This window comes from Lutjanus erythropterus, chromosome 22, assembly GCF_056507025.1.
Source record: "Lutjanus erythropterus isolate fLutEry1 chromosome 22, fLutEry1.hap2, whole genome shotgun sequence".
NCBI lineage: Eukaryota > Metazoa > Chordata > Actinopteri > Lutjaniformes > Lutjanidae > Lutjanus > Lutjanus erythropterus.
The window spans coordinates 19,904,477-19,925,613 of record NC_139338.1 but is presented as its reverse complement, the minus strand read 5'-3'; the positions used below and the strand labels follow the sequence as shown (position 1 = coordinate 19,925,613).

Here is a 21,137-nt window from a genome sequence, read left to right as displayed (position 1 = left end):
GAGATTCTTTTAAACATCACCTTTGGTTGATCCCGTCCCGGAGAGTCATGTTTTATTTTGTTTCCTGGCAGTGAGATCACTCAAACACATTTCAGACATGCACTCTTGAAAAACAACCCCCCTGAAACCACCGCCCTCATGTAAATTCAGCAGCTGCCCTTCTGCACAACTTTAACCTTCTAAACTGCCAGTGAAAACTGAAAGTAGTCCATTTTACACTATTGTTTGGGAGCAGCAGATGAGTAGAACTACTGCTGCAAACTCCCGATAAATTTTTAACACTTTCAGGGGTGAAGGTTAAAGTAGTTCAAACTGATGCAGGCTTCTATCAGCTAATTTCAGATTCATTGAAAAAACTGCCAAGCTTTTAGTCAAAAGGACTTTGTTAGAGTGTTTTGTTTTAAAGGTGTAACAAAACCTTTTATCCGCGTAGAAGTACTCTTCTACTTTGGCACAAACGTTTTATTAAAATCAAACATCCAAACTCGAGGACTCGTGTAGACCTTACTGTCGAGTCTTGTACTAAGTATGGACTAAACGCCAATATATTTCCATTTTTCGTCCAAAAAAATTAGAACAAAACACTTTTACTTTGCTTATTTTTATTCAGCAGATTTTTAATAGAATGCAAAGGTCCATTATGTGGAAACAAATTCAAAACACTGTTTCTGCTGTGGCATACAGAGACAGAAAGAGAAGAGACTGCCCAAGACAGGATCATAACCATTAATAGAATGTAAACTTTACAGAAGGAGATAGAGAGATGATAAAATGCCATGTGATGGCATCGATGTTTACTGGTCATAAAAGTGTGACAGTGAATAAACGACAAAACACTCCCCACAAAAACATCTGCAAATGTTACCATCACACAGATATACATTGAAGACAAAAATAAACTCATCCTTTTTTTTTTGTCTGTGTGGCTCCACCTACAGTATTCTCTAAAATAAATCCATTTACACTTTTCAACATATCCTCACATTTACATGAAATTCGTTAGGGAAGCATTTGTTTGCAAAAGAATCAAGCATTTCCCCCAAACACCCAGTCCCTTCCTGTGCAGAGGAAAGCAGGGATTGGGCTAGAGCATCAGAGAGCGAAGAACTGAATTGGCTGAAACATATACGCAAGTTAAGTATCATAGTAATTATCATTCACACAGGAAGTCTGCTGAAAAGGTAACATGGCAAATAACACAGATTGGCAATAGTGCAGGCTGCTTGAGCTGGCAGTGGCCCATTAGGAAAATAAATGATGAATTGGAAGGTGATTCTCACGTGATTATTTTTTTTTTCTTTTAGTGTCGCTAGCATGCTCTAGTTGGAGCTACACGGGCGAGCTGGAGAAACGAAAGGTATTAGCAGAAGAGAAGTCAGGACCGGAGGGATGAAATGTCAAATGAAAAGGAAAAGTGAGTCAATGCTTGTCGTTTAATTTTTATCTTTACTTTGTCTTCTGTCCGAAGCGTCACTTGCCGTCCATGTTGGTCTTTGGAATGGTGTTGATTGGATGGTCGGTTTTGTGTTTTCCCGTTTTTTTTTTGTTTTTTTTTAACGCCTGTATCCAAACTCGTCGGCATCATCCGCACGGAAGTCTCCGTAGCGCCAAATGTTGAGCTGATGGAAAGACAAAGACAGATTTTACTGACCATAATGAAACAAATAACCATAAAATGCGGCTGTGTTCCCAATTGCTTTGAATGGGGCTCCAATAACCTCTCTAGCACATTACATGTTAAATGGTCAAGAGGAAAAAAAAAAAAAAAAAAAGAGGGAGTGGGAGTGGGAGGGAGACAGAGAGCCACCATGCAATGTCTGCTTTTACAGCCTGGTGCGAAGGAGCCTGCATCATCATCATCACCATTTAATCCAACTCTTTGTGCTTGCCCATCCAAGCTGGAGGCCCACAATGCCTCAAACGCCACCCAGTCTATTACTTCTCCTATTCCATTACATTCACATTCCCGCGTCGCCCCATAAACCATCGCATGCGTTTCCCGGCTAAATGTCTCCTTTATTACAATGCTGTTGGCAAAAGTGTGTGTGTAGTTTTGAGCAGCATCCAGTATGGGATTGGTTATTTAAATGTGGTAGGAATTGTGCAGTTGGAGGGGTGTTTGTGTGTGTTTGTGTACGTACAAGGGTCTGTGTGGGATGTTTCTTTTTTGGCTCTCACAAGCATGTGCGCTCAGCTGTTAATACTGTGATTCATAGCTAATTAGCGACTGCGCTAATTAGCACTAGTTATTAGGATGAATGAATGAATGAAGCCATTTGTACGTATTGCCATTTCCAGTCTCACTCCGCTGCCTTTTTTTCCTCCTCCTCTCCAACACCCTGAAAACACGGATAGTATCTCCAAATTGCGACGGTGAGTCAATTCCACCTCTGACTGCCTCATTGTCTGAGCTCGCTGTGTAACTACTGGGTAGCTAAAAGAGCACAGGAGGGACGGCTTCCTCAAGGATTTTGAGCCATCATGCTTGACATTTACACGAGTAAAAACAAAATCGGATCTAAGTGTCTATGCAAGCTTGGCAGGGTTCTTGTAAAAGGCAAATCAACATTGAACAAACACTTTCCTGTCAAAGTATAAAGATAAACTAGAATTATTGCCTTGCTGTTGTATTCCTCTGCCAACCAGTGAAGGTGACGTTTACATCAATGTCTTTTCAAGCTTATTATATATCTAGTGGAGACTTGTACGGAATTTAAAGGTATTAAGTGTAAATTTTTTTTTGACAAATTGTAAGTTCTCAGTATATTGATACGTTTGATCCTGGTGAATAATTTCCAGTGAGAAAAATGCTGTTCACTGAGAGGCTATTTTTACAGGAGGGTACAGAGGACTGATAGAGAGCTGAACACAACTAAGGGTGTTCTTGAGATGTCACATTCTCAGGGAGACCTTTGCCGGACTCAGACACTTTAGTTAAAGGACGCGGCTGATGATATTTTATATTTTTGTAATTAACAAAATATCCAATGAAATAGCAGAAAAATGTTATTCCAAGTCTTCCTCAGCCTGTGTGTGGCACTCAGCCCAAAGCCTATTTGTTCCACTCACCATTTACATCTTTAAAAAACCGGGCACAAACACGAATGTTAATTTAAAAAAGGCTAAATAATTTCCTAATACAGCTGGAAAGTGTCATTTTTAGCAAATGGTCCTCAAACAGGAGTAAATACAACATTTTTCTGGGGACTATTTTCTGCGACCGATCTGGTGAATATTTACGGCAGCAGGGTGGTGATCGACACACTTGGTAACACATTAATTCGACTAATGAAGTAACACTTTACCCAGTGCTCAGGTACGGCTAACGTATGTGTTTGTAATAGTTTTTGGGCAACAATGGCGCTCTATGGGACAGAGGAATAAGCTCAATCAGGCTTTGACTGCACAGTCAATACTTGTTAGTTAAGATCAATTCATCGTTTGTGCAGTTTTTTTTTTCACTGGAGCTGTTGACAACAAAACACACAGCATCACCAGACTTGCTTTTGTATAAAGAAAATGAATCAATTCTTAATGACCTACATTATCAGATTCCTTTGCTCCTTTTTCATTGTTTTGCGGCCAGTTTCCTTCTGACCGGCCAGAAGGTTTACTGGGCTCAAACAAAGTCATTTTCACTGGACAGTGTTGTGTCGAAGCTGTGCGGCTTGACTCATCGTGAAAACTGGAGCCCTGTGTGTTATCTGCTGCCTTGCTATTCATTCTCCATTTTCTCTCTTCCTATCCCCACTGTACACTTTTGCACACATCCCCACCCCCATTTTCACAGTATGGACCTGCACAGACTGTGGGCAGCAATCCATATGGGACAATGCTGACTGCCAATGTAATGTGTCGCATCTTGAGAGACCAAGAGAGAGGGAGAGAAGAGCAGCAAAGAGCGAGGACACTTTCTCCCTGGTAGTTACTGTAGAAAAGTAATTAGCGTTGTAATGTATTCTTGTTTTGGCAATATTAGACTTCTCACTGAGAGGCAGACAAACCACAATTATAAGAAGGAGGAGGCGACAGAGAAGCTGATGAAAAGAGGGGGAAAGACAATGAGTTGAGGCTGCTGGGGTTGGATGAAGTGACTTACCCTGGCACTCTTGGCAGATTCTTGACTGTTCAGGTACTCTGTCACCTAGGGCAGAAAGAGCAGCGCCATTAGCATATCACATCACCGCGTCACAAGTAGGATTTTAAAGGATTAAGGTGAATCAATGCATCCTTTCAACCTCCTCTGCCCCTGGAGACATTTCTTTTACCTGCTTACATGGAAATTCACAAGTTTTTTTTTTTTTCTTTTTGCACAAAGTTCACGTTTTTTCAGAGGGGCACTTGCTCACCCTCCTAGCGACACCGGATTGTAAGGAACAGAGTGTTCTCTGAAGATCAACAGGATCAAGACAACGTACACATACGCAGAGTGGTTATGTCACTGCAGGGGATGTGGAACGCACAAACATGTGAAGGAAGCATACGGAGTGCAGAACGCCACATTATGGGCTCACTGTTTGGGGTCATTGCTTTATCCACCGTGTGCAGGGCATCACTTCGCGCTTCATGCCACAACTCACATTAGCAAAGCCACTCGAGATGAGAGGCTCTCATACCCCCATGTGCCTGCTAGCCTCAGGCCAACACCTCGCTGGTTTGTAGCAGCAATTTATAATCAAGTGCATTCACAGGACGCCTTAAGGGAGCCACTAGCTAAAAGGGGGTGAGCCCCAAATTCTACCTGTGTGACATGGAGAAAAATCAGAGCTCTATTGTACAGCAGTAAACAGGCATGTTAGACATGTCTGACAAGTTTTCTGTAAGAAAAAAAATGCAGCTATTCAGAGTGTTTCTGAGGTAAACTCAACTTTTTAAGAGTAAATAATACATAAATATTTCCTCTTCAAAAAAAACAAGTTGATTTCATAAACTGTAAAACACATCTGTGCTCAATCCAATACACTCAGGACTTGAGCTACTGTAGCCTTACATGGACTGTAAGGCTTGATTAGTCCTAATTGCTTGGCCTGTAAAAATCATAAAATGGGACATGAGCAATTTGAAATTATGTAAACAGAGCCACTGAGTGTTTGGCATTTTTATTTGAAAACAACTTAAAAATTGTTTCACAACCATTCATCAATATCCGGCCTTTATTTTTACTCATCAGTATGTCTCTTTATCACTCTGTCTATTATTATCTGCTGTTAGGTTGATCAAGAACAAAAGTACAAGAATAAAAACCCACAACACACTAAACTTTCTCTTTCAGCGTCTGATGAAGAAACTTTGTATGAAATAAACAAGAAGCAAATACTATTCTTATCCAAACTGTGCTACACATTGACATACCTGTCATATAGATGTTATATACGCCCACACTGCAGGAGGTGGTCAATTAATTGGATATAAATGTATCTGTTTGTTTTGCTCTGCATAACGAACTGGACATATGCAGCACGGAGAGGATATAAAAGAGTTGGAGGAAGAGAGAGGAGGAAGCCAATGTTCAGTGCTGAGCATATTGACTGCTTCTGCTAGAACAGCCATTTAGCCTCATTGAATGAACCAGTGATGAGTCATAGGGCAGGGGGTGGGGGGGTGCAGCGAGAGTGACAGAGGCAGTGTTTGGTTAGGTGGGTACAGTGTGAGTGGATGTATGGACCTTGGAAAGCTCAGGCGGCAGACCCTCTGAGTGGAGCCAGAGTGGATACAGAACGATCGAGCTCTACGCACGGCCCTCACACACAGTTCACCTCACCTCCACCACGTTTAACCTCGGCCACCCACACCACTCACATCACGTCTGTGAACGGTGGGAGTATAGCTCTGTAAATAACTAGGCGTGCAGCAAATACTTGCGCAACTGAACGTGAGTGTAGTTTGCTGGATTTGGATTAGCGGGCTTAAAGGGTTAGGTCAAACAGTAGATGGTGGTCAACATGTCCCCAGTTTGGAGAAGCACAGAGTGGCACCAGCACATAAGCTAAACAATGTACTGCTGTAGACGGCATCTGCAGCAAAAAGTAAAAAACAACTATCAGTTTAACTGTGTGATAAATTTAGAATATTTCCACCATGTTATTTTGCTGTCAGACAGCCTTTTCTGGTGGTAACCTGCCATTACATAACCAGCTCACCAAACCAACCAAACTCCACAGGTGAAATCAGTAATTTTACCTTGCAGAACATGGGAGTTTGTGTTATTGTGTGACTGGTGAATCCAAACTATCCTTTGAAAACACCAAAATCACACAGTAAGACAAACAGACTAAGATATCGAGGCGGTGACAGACTCCAGCAACTCCAGTGTTCTGTGAGGTAAAATTACCTTTTTCGCCAATCAACTTTGGTTGCTGTGGAGACAGCTATATTTGACTCATATGATGAGAGTTGAAAGCAAAGTAAAGTGTTGAAAATATTATAAATACAGTGTATACTTCAACTGGTATAGATTTTTTAAGTGCATACAAGACCTTTTGTTGCTGACCCTGTCCACAACAGTACATGGCTTAGCTTCTGTGTTCCTGTGTCCCTGTTTGTGTGTCTCCTAAATTGGAGCGTGCTGACTGGCATCTACTGTAACTACTACACTGACTGTTAGTAAGTGCCTCCCTTTAAAGGGAAATAGCGGCTTAACAATAAAAAGACACAAAGAAAGCAAAAGTTGCTTGAAAGAAGGAGACAGTAAAAAAAAGAGTCACTGTGTTCTTGTAATGGATTCAATTGTGCACCATGTTTTGTAGCTTATTATAGTAGCAGATGAGCTGGCTTTCACACTCAGACGCGCACACACACACACACACACACACACACAGAGCAGAACAAGGATGCCAGATGTTAAAACTGTCGAGTGTGGATGGGGCTCTGGAGTTTAATTGCTTAGCTAGCTCGTGCACATAGGTTGATTTGATAGCTACGCTGCACATGGCACCGCCAAGATAACAGACCCGCAGCTGGATGGTGAAGCCACCCTGTCTAAGGCGGTACACGTGTGAGCGTGTGGCTGGGGGGAAAGTGCAGTGGCTGCACAAGTGATCCATCAAAGCCAACTAAAGGAGAAATTTTTTGGAAGGTGCTGGGATATGGCATCTTGGTCCCATCAGGCAGATGTCACCATATGGAAGACCCAGCCGACGATATTTCACAGACACAAAAGGCCATTTGGGCTTTTGAGGGGAGCTATCAGTGCCCATAGCAGTTTTTTGTCTTTGCTAGTGCTGCACTTGGAAAGCAAGGGGGAGGAGGGGGACTAAAATGATGTGGTTTCAAATAGGATCAAGCAGTGTTTGAGCAAGAAAGAGAAAAATTACATCTGTGAGAAAAATGGCAACCGAGGAATATAAACCTCAAGCTCAACTTTAAAAAGGAAATACAAAAATATATCTAGCCTTCGCTTTTGCCAAACTCTACGCAGCTGAGAGCCGCATCCAAATGCATTCTGTGAAAGATGCTAAGTCAAGAGCACTACAGCACAATATGCACAGATGATATGCTGCCATATTGGAACTATCACGGTGAGCCTCTTTGTACTCCAGTCGGGAGGGTGCCTTTCCTGGCTCGCCCTCAGCTTTCACTGTTCTGCTCACTTCAGCTCTGTGTAACACAACAGCCAATCAGTGTGCAGCTGACACACCGATGATAACTGCCTTCGGATTCTGAACAGCCCCACGTATCCTGTCCCGGATCCTTCTTTCACAGCTTTTCTATTGGCTCCAGTAGGGAGGCATAATGGCTCATTTGTGACGGGAACAGAAGAAAAACTCATCTGGAGACTTAAAGTGGCAAAGGAAAAGGAATGTTTCTCATCGTGGGAAACAAGTGCAACGTTAAATACGGGGGGAGGTGGGGTGGAAAAAGGAGGGATGGAGCGAAGATATGTGAGGAAAAAAGAAATTGTGCTTGAGCAAAGCAGAGAGGCCAACAAGGGAGACACTAGAGGTGTGCAGAGATGTCATGACTACAATCTCTATCTGTTCAAACCAGTGTTCTTTGGCAATGCAACTTCTGTTCCTATAAAAATGATTTAATACCAGAAAGTATGTTTGTGATCTATTTCCACCTTCCTTCCATAAAAAAAATGTTTTGTAATGGAAATACAACCCCCAAACATTTTATGTAAACCATAAAATAATCCTGAAAGGTACATACAGGTTTTGGAGCAACATATGCTGCTATCCAGACAACATCTTTTTCACTTATTTCAACAAGACAATGCCAAGACGCTTTCTGCATGTGTTACAAAAGCATGGCTTCGCAGTAATCGAGTTTGGGTACTAGACTGACCTGCCTGCAGTCCAGACTTGTCTGACATTGAAAATGTGAAGCCCAAGATGACAGCAGGGACCCCAGACTGTTGAGCCCCTAAAGTCGTATATCGAGTAAGAATGTGAAAGAGTTTCACTTTAACAAACCTCAACAATTTGTGTCCTCAGTACCCAAATTCTTATTTAGTGTTAAGAGAAATGGTGATGAATCATGTTTAACAAGGCTGTGTCCTAACTTTTATGGAACCTGTTGCAGGCATCAGATTTATTAATTAAAGCTCATCACAGGCAGGAGGAAGGGAATATGAAACACAACAAAAAGAAGATAATGAATGAGAGGATGACGAAAAGAAAATGCCGTTTTGGGTGGCAGAAGGCAGTGGGTGACAGCGTGCTCGTCTGCATGACCCTACAGAGCTCCCATATGCCAGACAGATGCCATGTTTGGTGAGCAGTGGCCATGGACGCTGGCAGAAGCAGAGAATATGCTGCTCGGTTAAAGAGGTTGCTGCTGCTGCTGCTGTGTGTGTGTGTGTGTGTGTGTGTGTGTGTGTGTGTGTGTGTGTGTGTGTGTGTGTGTGTGTGTGTGTGTGTATGGGCGTGGCCCTGAATGTGTGCGATTGGTTCTAAGCGGTCGCTCAAACTGTGCAACATGCAACAAAACAACTATCAAAAAGTTTAACTGATTACAGAATGCAATTTATTACGATTTCACACCAACAGTTTACGTCTGAGAGAATTTATTGCAGCATTTTGGGAAAATAACTGATACTTCATGCACATTTAGGGAGAATAAAGAATAACAACTACTGTCTGAGTCAATTTAGTGCATGCAGGTGACTTTCTAGATACAGACTTGGGAGAGACTTTGCGTATGTGTGATGCTTCTCGTAAGATGAACGACAGGTGGTGTGGGTCTGGTGTTTTGGCATTAGTCTGTGTGTCTGCCTGGCTGTGAATCTGTCTGCCTTAGAGGGACAGAGTGAGACCGTGTATTTCCCCGCGCTGGCTGGCACATGCCATGCCCAGGTGGTGTTCTGGTAAGCATGGTGTGAAAGTGATGGATCTGAGCGAGAGCTAACATGGCAGCTTTCTGACAGGTTGCGCGCGTCTGGTGCGTAGGTGAGCTGCCTCTTTTTTAAAAAAAAAAAAAAATTTCACAGTACGCAAAGATTTCTAAGTGAAAACAGATTTTGGATGGCGTGCATATGAAAGGCAAGCGACTAATCAAAGTTTCAGCGCCGGTTGTGCTCTCTTGGCCCCTCCGCCGCCTAGATGGGATGTCAGGCGACGTAAAAACCACTCGAGTGGAAAGGGAACAATGAGGCTTGTCCTCCACGCATGTTGAGCTTTTCTCATTAACAGCAATGACGATCAGACGCACAGCCTCCCAGACACGAGCAAAAAAAAAAAAGCCACTGACTCCTTTTTGTTTCTTTGTTTCTGTAATGTTCGTCTTGTTTTTTGCGGCGCTCTCTCAATCCTCATTACATCTCGTTCCGTTCTCCCTCTGCCTGCCATCGTCGTCTCCTTTTGACTCCGCTGAAAGCAGAAAACTCTGCACACGACAGGTCGGCGTCAGAGCGTTTGCTGAAACATAATGGCTTTTATGTCTGTAACTCACACTGTTTCAAGTTGAGTGTACTCGGCTGAGCTGTAGATTGTAGTCCTAAAAGATGTCTCTCATTCAACATGTCAGTGCATGAATACTGCATGGCGGGCACAGAGGAGGACAGTGTTTGGGGAAAGTCTCTTCAGACTTTTGTACAAGTGGTTTGATGGGGAGAGGCTTTTCACACAGGCAGCACAGCAAAGAAAATCCTCGAGAAAGAGACGAGTCGGTGTGTTTGGATAAACGCAGGATGAAAAGACTGACTTTTCTCATTTTTACGGAAGTACAACTTCACACCCATAAGAGAATAAAAAAATCCAGTTTTGGATTTTTCATTTGTTTTTTTTTTTAGTTTGGTTTTTATTTAAGTTTCAGTTTTTCCATTTTTCCTCCTCCTCATGCTTGTTGTGTTGACCAATTTCACTAAACTGAAAAAGACTAAAACTATCGACATTTTCACACCTAGTTTTAGTTTTTAGTTAAGTGTTAGGTAACTAAAATAAACTCGCCACGAATGAACCCCCCATGTACTCCTCGTTATTTCGTCACTTTCTATTACTTGAAACATTTTCTGAACAGTCAGTGATGCAAGAGAACCTTATTTAAAGGAAACTGCAGCAATTGGCACATTTTTCATCTTTTTGCATAAAATAACCTTTAGATGCACATGGACATAAATTTGATTAAAAATTTGTTCGTACCAGTCTGCTCCCTTCAGTTTATTACTTTATTTTTCAGGAAATCTATTTTTTTAAAAAAAGGAGAAGATGGCTGTATATCATGCATATGAGTGTCATTGTCCCTTTCTGAGGTAAACTGGGATTACGCCATTTTGCATGCTGGTCCCCCCCAGCATGGCTGTCGGAGGAGATCAGGCTCTTTGGCGGCAACATGGCATGACAAGCCCACCAGCATGGGTTCCTGGAGTAAAGTAGGACGCAAGCATGTAAAACATGTGCACGCACACACACAACAAACGCAAGGACTAACAACAGATATCACCGAGAACATTCTCCAGTGCTTCCCCAGGGGCGCTGGAAAGAAAGTAAGTCTTACATAAACTCTAATGTATCACAGAAATACGTAACGCACACATCTGCGCACACACGCTTACTTTTTTTTTTTGTTATTTAGGAGTTTGCTATTCTTTTTCTCCAATATCTGTTTTCTTTCTCCCACAAGGTCACACAACTCAAAACAATCTAAGTTTGAACAACGTGGTGCCTCCACTCCCTTCCCGACTGTCCTCCACTCACCCCCAGGGTGTGTTTGTGTGTGTGTGAGAGGGAGGATATAGTGTGTAACTGTGTGTGTGCATCTGCAGAAGATGGAATGGCATTTGGGAAGTGGCGCGTGTCAGCTAGGACATGTCAAAAGGGCCCTCAGAGCAGTGGCAGCAGGGGAGGCAACTGCCTGAGCGGGCGAGTGTGTGTGTGAGAGTGTGTGTGCAGTCAATAACGGGGGAGCAGAAAATGTCCATTAAAAGGCCCCATCTCTAACTCTACTTGTAAATTAGGTATTGAGCCATTGGTGGGGAGCGGTCATGCTGTCACACCCCCATGAAGCTCTGTAACTGTGTGTGTGTGTGTTTATGTCTCCTGTGGTGTTTTTTTGGATGAGGTGGGGGGTTCTTGATGGGGTGTGACAGGCGTTGGAGGTTGAACAGGGAGGGCAGCGACCTGAAAGTCAGTCAATTGGTGGTCCGGATACGGCTAAAAGCCAGTTATAGATGACATGGTGAAGAATTTTTTGGGTTGGGGTGGAGACGAAGGGAACTCGATCCAGCGTGGCAGGATCCACGGGGTGCTTACAGGCTCTACTCAGACAGAAAACTCCAACCACATATTTGTGTTGGGTTTTTTTGTCATTGTTGTAACTTTTGCTCCTTTCACATTAGACAAAAAAAAAATCACTCCTGATTGGTGAAGCAACAGATGCTGTATGCAGAGTCTCTCCCATCTCAGCTGCTGAAGCTTTTAGCTCCTCAGAGGAGTCATGTGTGTCGGTGGCCTCCCTCCCTCACTAGTCTCCTTCTTGCACAGTTTGTGAGGACGGCCTGCTCTAGGCAGTTTTACACATGTGCCATATTCCTTCCATTTCTTAATGATGGATTTAACTCCAGGGGATTTTTAGCAACTTGGACATTTTTTTTTACCCATTCCCTGACTTCTACTTTTCAGTAACCTTTTCTCAGAGTTGTGTTAAGTGTTCTTTTGTCTTCGTGGTGTAACTGTTGCCAGGAATACTGATTAACCAGTGACTGGACCTTCAAGACACGGGTGTCTTCATACTACAATCATTTGAGACACATTCACTGCACTCAGGTGATCTCCATTTCACTATTTGTGAGACTACTAGCACCAATTGGCTGAACGTCTGTTGAATTAAGTCAATCACTTATCTTTAATTAATTGACATTACTTTGGGGAAATCTGTTTTCACTTTGATATTAGTGACTTTTTTTGTATATTCTCTTTTGCCAAAAAAGCCAAATTATATTGACCATGATTCAATTTATAAAAGCAATAAGAAGGGAAACATCTAAGGGGGAGAATACCTTTTATTAGCACTGCACACTAATCTTGTAAAAACACTGTATAATTAATCATAGGTGTGATCTCTCAGGTGTTTTCTTCTTCCCCCCACCTTCTCTACATTTCAAATAAACAGCTTAAAGTGAGTGTGTGCTGGAGCTCATGAGATACACCCCCCCACACACACACATACTATGTCCATCCTCTCTGCTCGGGGACAGCTCATAAGCGACAACAGCAGTGCAGTAACATGAAACATTGTTTTCCCACAAGGCCTCATTTTGTTCCACTGAACCCACTGTACAGAATCACCGACATTCCCATGAGGCTTATCATCAGAGTCCAAACCAGAGCCATAGCAGTATGACAGCAGCAGCAGACTGCACCACATGAGCCACCTTACTGCAGAGGATGTGTACCAAACAGCACAATTGCACTTTGATAAATGGAACAACCCATCCCTGGAGGCATCCTGCGTATGTGTGAGCCTCCTTCCTGATTTCCGGTATGGATTCTTTTCCCCACACGCAGCTGTAGGTGTGACTACACTTCTAAACACGCCATTTCATCTTCATCTACAGCTTCAACCCTCATTAACACAATTACCATGCAAAGCAACCGCTGTGCGATCAACTGCACTGAGGGGCCCTAACTGCATGTTGTAAGACAGGCTCACTCAACTGGCGGCCCGTGGGGCCGATCTGGTCCTTTAACGACCTCAATCCGGACCTTTGATCATTTATAATTATGAAAAAATGTGTCTATAATTGAGATTTTATTTAAATAACATGCCACGTTCTAAGTTTGTAGGTGTTTAGATTGTTTATTTGATCATTAATTTCTTAGTAGGCTAATGAGCCTATCCATTGGTCATGACTGTTTAATTTTTTTTTTTTTTAACTCAGGCTGTTAGCAGGGGGAATATAGGAGAGTCAAACTGAATAAAAGATGTTAAATGTACCACAGTATTTATTAAAACAACAACCTACTTCTAATCTATGATTACAAATGTGCATTGTTTTTTCCTGTGTTTCCCTTCCAATTGAGAAAACTAATGAAGTGAATAAAAAGATAAAAAGGTAACTTGTTTTACACATTTAATTTTCTAACTTTACAGGCAAGACGCAGGAAATGTAAATGTCTGGCCCCTTGGCACTTTACTTTTTGAAAATCTGGCCCTTCTAAAAAAAAAAAAAGTAATTGAATAGGCCTTCTGTGAGAGAACTACACTGGTTTATGTGAAAAGAAATAATACCTGGATCTCATGTGAGCCACCACTTAAAGGCTGCCCTTCTGGCCTCTCAGAGCTACTTAAAAATCCTCTGCTCGACGTTCACACATGGAAAGCAATGCCTCGGTGTGAGTGCAGCAACAATACAGTGAGAGAAGATAAAAGGAAGAAATAAAACTACATTTCCCAGGGGGTTGCTGGGTAATTAAAGATTCCAGGACTCTCATCTGCAGCTTTCAACTCTTAGGGAGCCACCTCACAGCTGTTTTCCCCATAGTCTTCTGCTGATATTCACACACACACAATACTGCAACACTTTCACACACTAACAAAGATCTTTACAAACATTTGTTTAACGTGTGAATGCTACTTCTATATCTTCATCTCTTTAGTTTGGAATAAAAAGTAAACTGGGTTTAGGTCGATACAGCAAGCTCTGTCGCTGTTGGTGATTGATAATAATTGCGCTGGCCAGGGAGTGACAGACACTTCCGTGTTTGTAATTGACTTGTAATTAGCAAACAGGAGATTATTAGCTTGTAACGCTAATGCACTTTGGAGGCTAGGTCCCATGTCAGTTAGCCGAGGTGACTGGGCGAGACGCTGCACCCGGTGGCCTGCCAGAGTTGGAATCAGTCATGTTGTTTGGCGGCGGCTGACAGAAAACACTGGTGAGAAGCAGCAGAGCACAAAAGATAGTGCTTCTAACCACACAGCCATCTTCCAATTGAGCTGTCATGACAGACTCATTTCAGCTACATCTGTGACCACAAAATATCACGCCTTGGTGTGAGTTTCTGTGTCTCGGTCAAAGATAGATGCTCTAGGCACTTATTACTTTTGTAGCCGATCAGGTAGAAAGAAAAATGCCCTGGTGTATCTAGTTATCTGGTGAGCCCTCTACCTTTTCCACTTTCTCTTGTAAATTATTAATAATTAAATTATTAATATTATGGTTTTGGGGATTTTTGCTTTCCTCTAATATTTCATAGCTTTTTTTTTTTGTGCATGTAAAATCAAGCAAAGTCACAAAGACCAGAGTCAACCCCCACTCCCACCGAAAACTCCTCAACTGCCTGAAACACCTCGTTTTTGTTTCAGCCTTTGCTCCGTTATGTGGCGACATCGCATGGAAACTCATTTGCATTATGCACAGCTAGTTAGGAACAGAATTTGGAATGGGCTCCGGGCCTTAAGACCAAAGATTCATGATGAGACGAAATTAAACTTGCAATTCACCGTTCTGCAAAGGTCTGAAAACCTCCTACCAGTGCGCCTAGATGAGATGGAGTATCATCTCCATTGCAACGACTCTCTGTACTTCCATTGCAACTGCCGGCTGTTCAGGCTTTTTTGTAGCTGGATATAATTTGCAGCATCATAAAATATGAATGAGCACAGTGATAGTGAGTTCCTTGCTTAAGTTGCACTTCTAGTATTGATTAAGCAGTGAAAACAAAAGGTGTGTGTATAGGGAGCAGGGCTGCAACTAGTGGTTAATCTCAGTATTTATTAACCTGATGATTATTTTCACAGTTAATTGTTTGGCCTATAAACTGTTAAAAAAAAGACCCAAAGTCCAAAAAGCCCAAAGTGGCATCTTCAGATTGTTTCTTTTGTCCAGCCAACAGCCCAAAACCAATGACAAAGAAAAGCAGGAAGTCCTTACATTTATGAAGATGGAACCAGCAAATGTTTAATATTTTTCCTTAAAAAATGACAGAGATGATCGATCCATTATCAAGACAGTTGGCAACTGATTTCCGTTTGATCGGCTAATCTATTAATTGACTTATTGCAGCTCTAGTCTTAACTGGGCTTTAAAGAGACAGGAGCTGATTGACTGTTTCAGACAGAGGGTGAATGTGCTGCAGCTATGGCCACGATGAGAAACACAATGGGGTTTTTGGACATGAGAGCTAGTAAAACTGTTCCAGTAGAAACCCAGAATAAATGTATGCATATGAGCAGAATACAGCCACTTTAAATATTGACCTACTGAAACACACACACAGTTTGTGTCTCTGCTGTATGCCTTCACATAAAATGAGAAAAGACAGGCCTTACTATCACAGCAGCGAGGGTTCACGGGGCAGGATCGGCTGATGCAAGTTGCAAATAATTGCACATAACAGCGTTTTAAATCACAGCTCATTATGAGGCCAACACCAGGTCTGATCTGAGTGCCTCTCTACTTTTAATTCCTGGGGATTATTGTTCATCGTGACATAGCACTGAAAGACAAAATGCAAATGACACGCAAGTCAAACGAGCCGCCTCCCCACCGCTATTTAAATGAAATGCTCAAGCTCAGTTTTGATAACACGAATAGCAAAGGTTAAAATAAAAAAAAAAAGAACACAGGGAGAGAAGCAGAGGAAGGGTGTATGAGCGAGTGAATGTCTGAGCGGAGAGAAAAGTAATAATGACAAGTGGCGGAGTGATGTGCAAAAGGTGGAGAAACGGAGGAGCAAGAGGAATGGAGAGCACAGGGGCAAGTAAACAAGAAAGAAATGACAAAGAGGAGAGCACTGGTGAGATTTAAGATGGTGTGTAGGAGAGGAGGAAATAATGGAAGGAATCAGACTCTGAACAACGAGCGCAGAGACGTTCAGAGGGATGGAGGAAGAGAGAGAAGGTGTTTCAGTGAGTGAGTGTGTGCCAGTGTGGCAACGTGCCATTCTAGCAGCGGATAGTTGATGGTGCCAGGACAATTTAAGGATGGCTTAGTATATCTGCTGCGCCTGGAGGTGGAGGAGGCATGGAGTCAGTGTGTGAGTCCCAGAGGTCAGAGCAGGAGAGAAGAACTCTAAATGTGGTGTAAAATAAAAGAAAGCTAGTGTGGACACAGACGGGAAGTTTCACCACTTTTTGGTTGACAGAGTCGTGATATTTTACTTTATAGCTGTAGGGATAATTATGGAAGACATTTTCCACCAGTTAAAAAAAAAAAAACACGATAAGCCATAATTATGAAGTCTAAGATAAAAGATTGAATAATAAAATATTTTATCCTTTTTTATCTCATAATTTCAACTATTTTTGATCAGTCGACCCAGATTTATTCTAACAATAAAAATATTCAACGATTTTTTTCCCAGTCCTGTATCAGCCTACATGAGTATATTTTACCAGAATGACATCACATTTTATCATATTTTATCACTTTTGAACACCTTTCTTTGTCATCTGTGATCTGAAAACATCAGATTTCTACAGTCAGAAAGTAAAAGCGTCTGTCCTAGTTCAGCGCACTCCGAGCATCTCCTGTCATCAGTTGACCACCAGCACATGTTGTCACAGGGATATTTTAAATAAATGCACAAGCTAATATAAAATATATTTATGATTCCCCATTAAAATGTTCTCTGTGCATTTCAGTTTTGTACGCTTATATCTGTTTTACCATTACTATAATGCACAATGACTGACACAAATAAAAGCCTGCTCGACTGAAAGAATCATGAGGACTGAAACATGAATTTTTATGTCATGATTATGAGTATTTCTCATAATTATTAATTTTTTATCTTATAATAATATTTAACCTCATAATAATGATTTTTTTTAAATCTCATAATTACATCTTTTTATCTCATAATTATGACTTGCAATGCAGATTTTCTTCTTTTACTGGCTTCCATAGATAATGTGTTAATATAACTACACTGAAATTATAAGTTATACTTAGAAGTTTTGATGGAGTTTTGCTTCTCTCTGCTTAGGTGATTGAATATCGGTACTTTCCTGTGCCTGCTGATGCCCTATTGATCAAACTCCACACTTACTTTCATCCTCGCTATTTGTGATGGAGAAAATCAATGCACTCTTATTCACGCGTTCGCTGGATTTTATACCGAAGGGAAGAAATGCAGATTTTCTTTTCCAAGTCAAGAACAGCAGTTGGCAACAGAGGCAATCAGACCAGATGACATGCTTGACACTGCACTAAATCTTGCTGCCAAGAGCAACTATTACGGTTGAGCTTTGCTAACAGCTCATTTAAGAAGCTAACATGATGATAGCATGTACCTGACAATCTACAGACTACAGCAGCAGTATGGTGCCTCGGGGAATGATAAAATAAAAGTGGATTGCCACAGAAATCTCAAGCTCTATACCTGAATTTAAAATGCCTGAGTGATGACACATAAAGAGGAAGAGCAGACAGAGGAACAAAGGGACGGGTAATGTGATTCCGTAGGATGACAGAGATGCAGTCTTTGTGAGAAAATAGAGTGAAAGGAAAAGACTCATGGTGCTTGAAATACTGCAGCGACTGTATACTACAGCTACAATTGGTTGATTAATCGATTAGTTATCAACTATTAAATTAATCTCCAAGTACTATCATAATCAATTTATTTCTGATTTCAGCTTCTAAAATATGAATATTAGCTGGTTTCCTTACTCCTCTATGACTTTATAGCTCAATAAGTTAAAATTATGAGATAGAAAGTTTAAATTCTCACAGCTTCCTGACATTTTTTAGAGCAATCAATGATTAATTAACAATGACAATAATCGGCAGTTGCAGCCTTACTGTATATAATGTAAAGTACATAATGTCCTTTCCGTTTCCAGTGCTGTGCTGGTGATAAATCAGTGATATCACTCACAAACAATAATCTAAATATCAAAGCCTCATAAACAACACATGTGCACATGTGACATGACAGCTGCATGGGAGATTAAACTTTATGACATTAAATCTGCTCGATTGTCAGTGTAAGCACAGTAAGCGTGTGTAATGGATATATACACATACATGCATACTGTATAGCCTATATACTGTCTGATTGAGGCTCTATATTTTCAGGTCATTCCACTCTGTAGGACAAAAGGTCGATTGTGCTTTAATCCAACACTTCATCGTCCATCCACACATCTGGGTCACGTCGTAAGTTTCCCCTCGCTAAGTACAGTACATCAATCATACTGTAATTTGGCTTACTGTTTGTCCACCCACCTCGTACTTCCTCTGCCCCTGCCTCCCTCTTAATATCCCACTTCCCTCCAATCAGAGAGCAGCAGCTGGCATGCATATGATCATCTTTTCGCCTACACTTTCATAGTGACTGTTTATCCTTTGCCATGATACTGTTGTATAGCCACAACAATAGCTATCCATATGTGCATACAGGGCATCAGTGCATGTAGGGCTTAAGGCAGAAATGCTCTTGAAAAAAAGAAATAAAACCCCCAAATGGATGAATATCCCTCTGCTCTGCCTCTCTTGGGACAATGCCACCATCAAAGACTGGTGTTAACCTTCAGTGCACTTATGACTGACTATTGATAGTCGCTGAAGTGCCTGTGAACATTACAGCCCATCTGTTATGCAATGCTTAGCACTAGAGTACAGATTACAATGACCATGTTCCAATCCCCCGGAATGGATAATGAATAAAGAATGGAGCTAAAATGGAGCAGATAGGAAGGACAAAAGTCACTTTTACAAGGAGGCTGATAGTCTGGATGAGTGAGAAGAGAGAAAAGGGAGGAGAGACAGAGCGCGGGGTGAGCCAGCTTGGATACTACACTATCAAAAGCTCGAGGGGAACTTTCTATAAAAGAGGGAAAGAATAGGGGCATGGATCCAGAGGTCAACAAAAGGTTGCATCTCAGAACATTTTTTGGCTCTACTGAGAGATAACATTTTCTGTTGTCGCACCAGCAGCAGCTGCAGTGTTGCTCATGAATCTTTGAGCCAGAAAGGCGCCTTGCAAACAAATGACTCGAGGTCAACTCTGGTAGATTAAAAAAAAAAGAAAAAGAAAAAAAAAAGTAAATAAAAGCCGGTATAGAGAAGCAAATTAACAGACAAAATTGCAAATGCATTCATCCACAGCAGTGTACAAGTCCAAAAGCGCATATCAAATAGGGATGTGTGAAACTGAAAGAATCAAATAATCACAGAAGTTTACATTTGTAAGGAAAAGATTTTACATTTTAGGGCTGCAGTTCAATTAATGTGCCCATTATTTTCTCAAGTAACCAAGCTTTGTTTTCATAAAATGCTAAATACTTCAATTAAAAACTTAAACTGTTAATCAGTATCTGATTTGTGCTGGCAAAATTTACATGCATACACCACCAAGGTGGTTCATGCACACAGCAACACAAATAGGTCTTTTGCACCAACATGGAACCAGCCCCGTTTGTGTTCTGGCACCTTATTTTGAACCATTCTGAGCATTTCCACCAAAAATAAATTGGTTTGGAACCTGAATCCCAGCATGTCATACATGGAAGTTCTTCACCATGAGGGAAGAAGACACCAAGCTTGCAATTAGTAATAGCTGTAAGGCCAAAAAAGCCGTAAAGGAACAAAAATGAAACAACAAACTCAATAATCAGACACTTGAAACACCATCACCCAATTTGAAGAAGCTAGCAAAGCCACTAGAACATAAGCTAATGAGAATGCAGAGCCTGCCACAAGCCAGCAGCCTCTGCCATCTTTTATTGGTATCAGCAACGTACAGACCAAAGCAGAAAGAAAGAAAATTGGAATCGGCAGGTCAGTCTTTTAAAAGACAATGCCCACGAAAATTGCAATCGCTGCTTCTCTATTAAAGCTGCCCATTGTCATTTCCTAGAGATCAGGGTGACGTCTTTAAATACCTTGTTTTCTCCGTCTAAACCCAAGATATTAAAATTACAAGAAACAACAGCAGCAAATCCTGACATTTAAAAAAAAAACTGTAATGAGAGAATTTGAAAAAAAGAGAGACTGAAACAATCGATTGTCAGCATAGTAACATCGAGTTCAAGATGATTAACATATCTCTCTCTAAAGCTTTTAAGTCCAAAAGAGAAACCAACATCACAGTTAGATATTGTGTCTGATATAACAAACATTACACTCATACATCCTCAGCTATAATAAACTTCTAGCAGCCGCTGTATATGTCAGACTTGCAGTCTATCGATTACACCCACAATCTATGAAACAGACGCACATTTACTCTATTTAGAGGTTTGCAATGTGATCTAATCACACTTCAGCTTGTTTGGGCTTTAAGCTGAAGCAGACCTGCTGGGTGGAATTGTCAGCGAGGAACGCTGCAGAGCTTACTTTAACACTCACTTGTAAGCACACTGGCAACACTGCTGCTTGTTAAGCTTTCGCCAGATCAAAATATTCATCTGTAGCCAGCGAGGAAGAAGTAAATGCTGAGGACACAGCTGTGGAATACTAAAGAGACGCCATTTGGGCCAACAAAACCTAAATATGTGCAGTCCTTAAGTCTATTAGTCATGTGGCTGGAAGGTTTTAATCGCCGTCTTGTGTCTATAGGGTCCATTACCCAGAGACTGCATTATGGTCCCCGGCTACTCTTTAGAGGTCAGAGGTCAGAGCACTCTTACAATGATGCACAGTGCTTTATTGACTGTCTGTGAGGCGGGGAGTGCTTTTATCAGTGTGGTTCACTGTGAACAAAAATGAGTCCCCATGTGTGAGAAACAATGTCTTTACAAATGTGCTC

General features: G+C 41.5%; 1 protein-coding gene across 1 annotated transcript in view; it reads right to left on the bottom strand.

Annotated features, from left to right (window-relative positions):
* Positions 1-585: 585 nt before the first annotated feature.
* snd1 (staphylococcal nuclease and tudor domain containing 1) overlaps positions 586-21,137 on the bottom strand; it is a 216,982-nt gene continuing 196,430 nt past the window's right edge. The window contains exons 23-24 of the mRNA XM_084710587.1: positions 4,100-4,144; positions 586-1,619 (exon numbers count right to left, since the gene is read on the bottom strand). Coding sequence (XP_084566713.1) covers positions 1,554-1,619; positions 4,100-4,144 — 111 coding nt within the window. The 3' untranslated portion in view covers positions 586-1,553. The remainder of the gene's footprint in view (positions 1,620-4,099; positions 4,145-21,137) is intronic.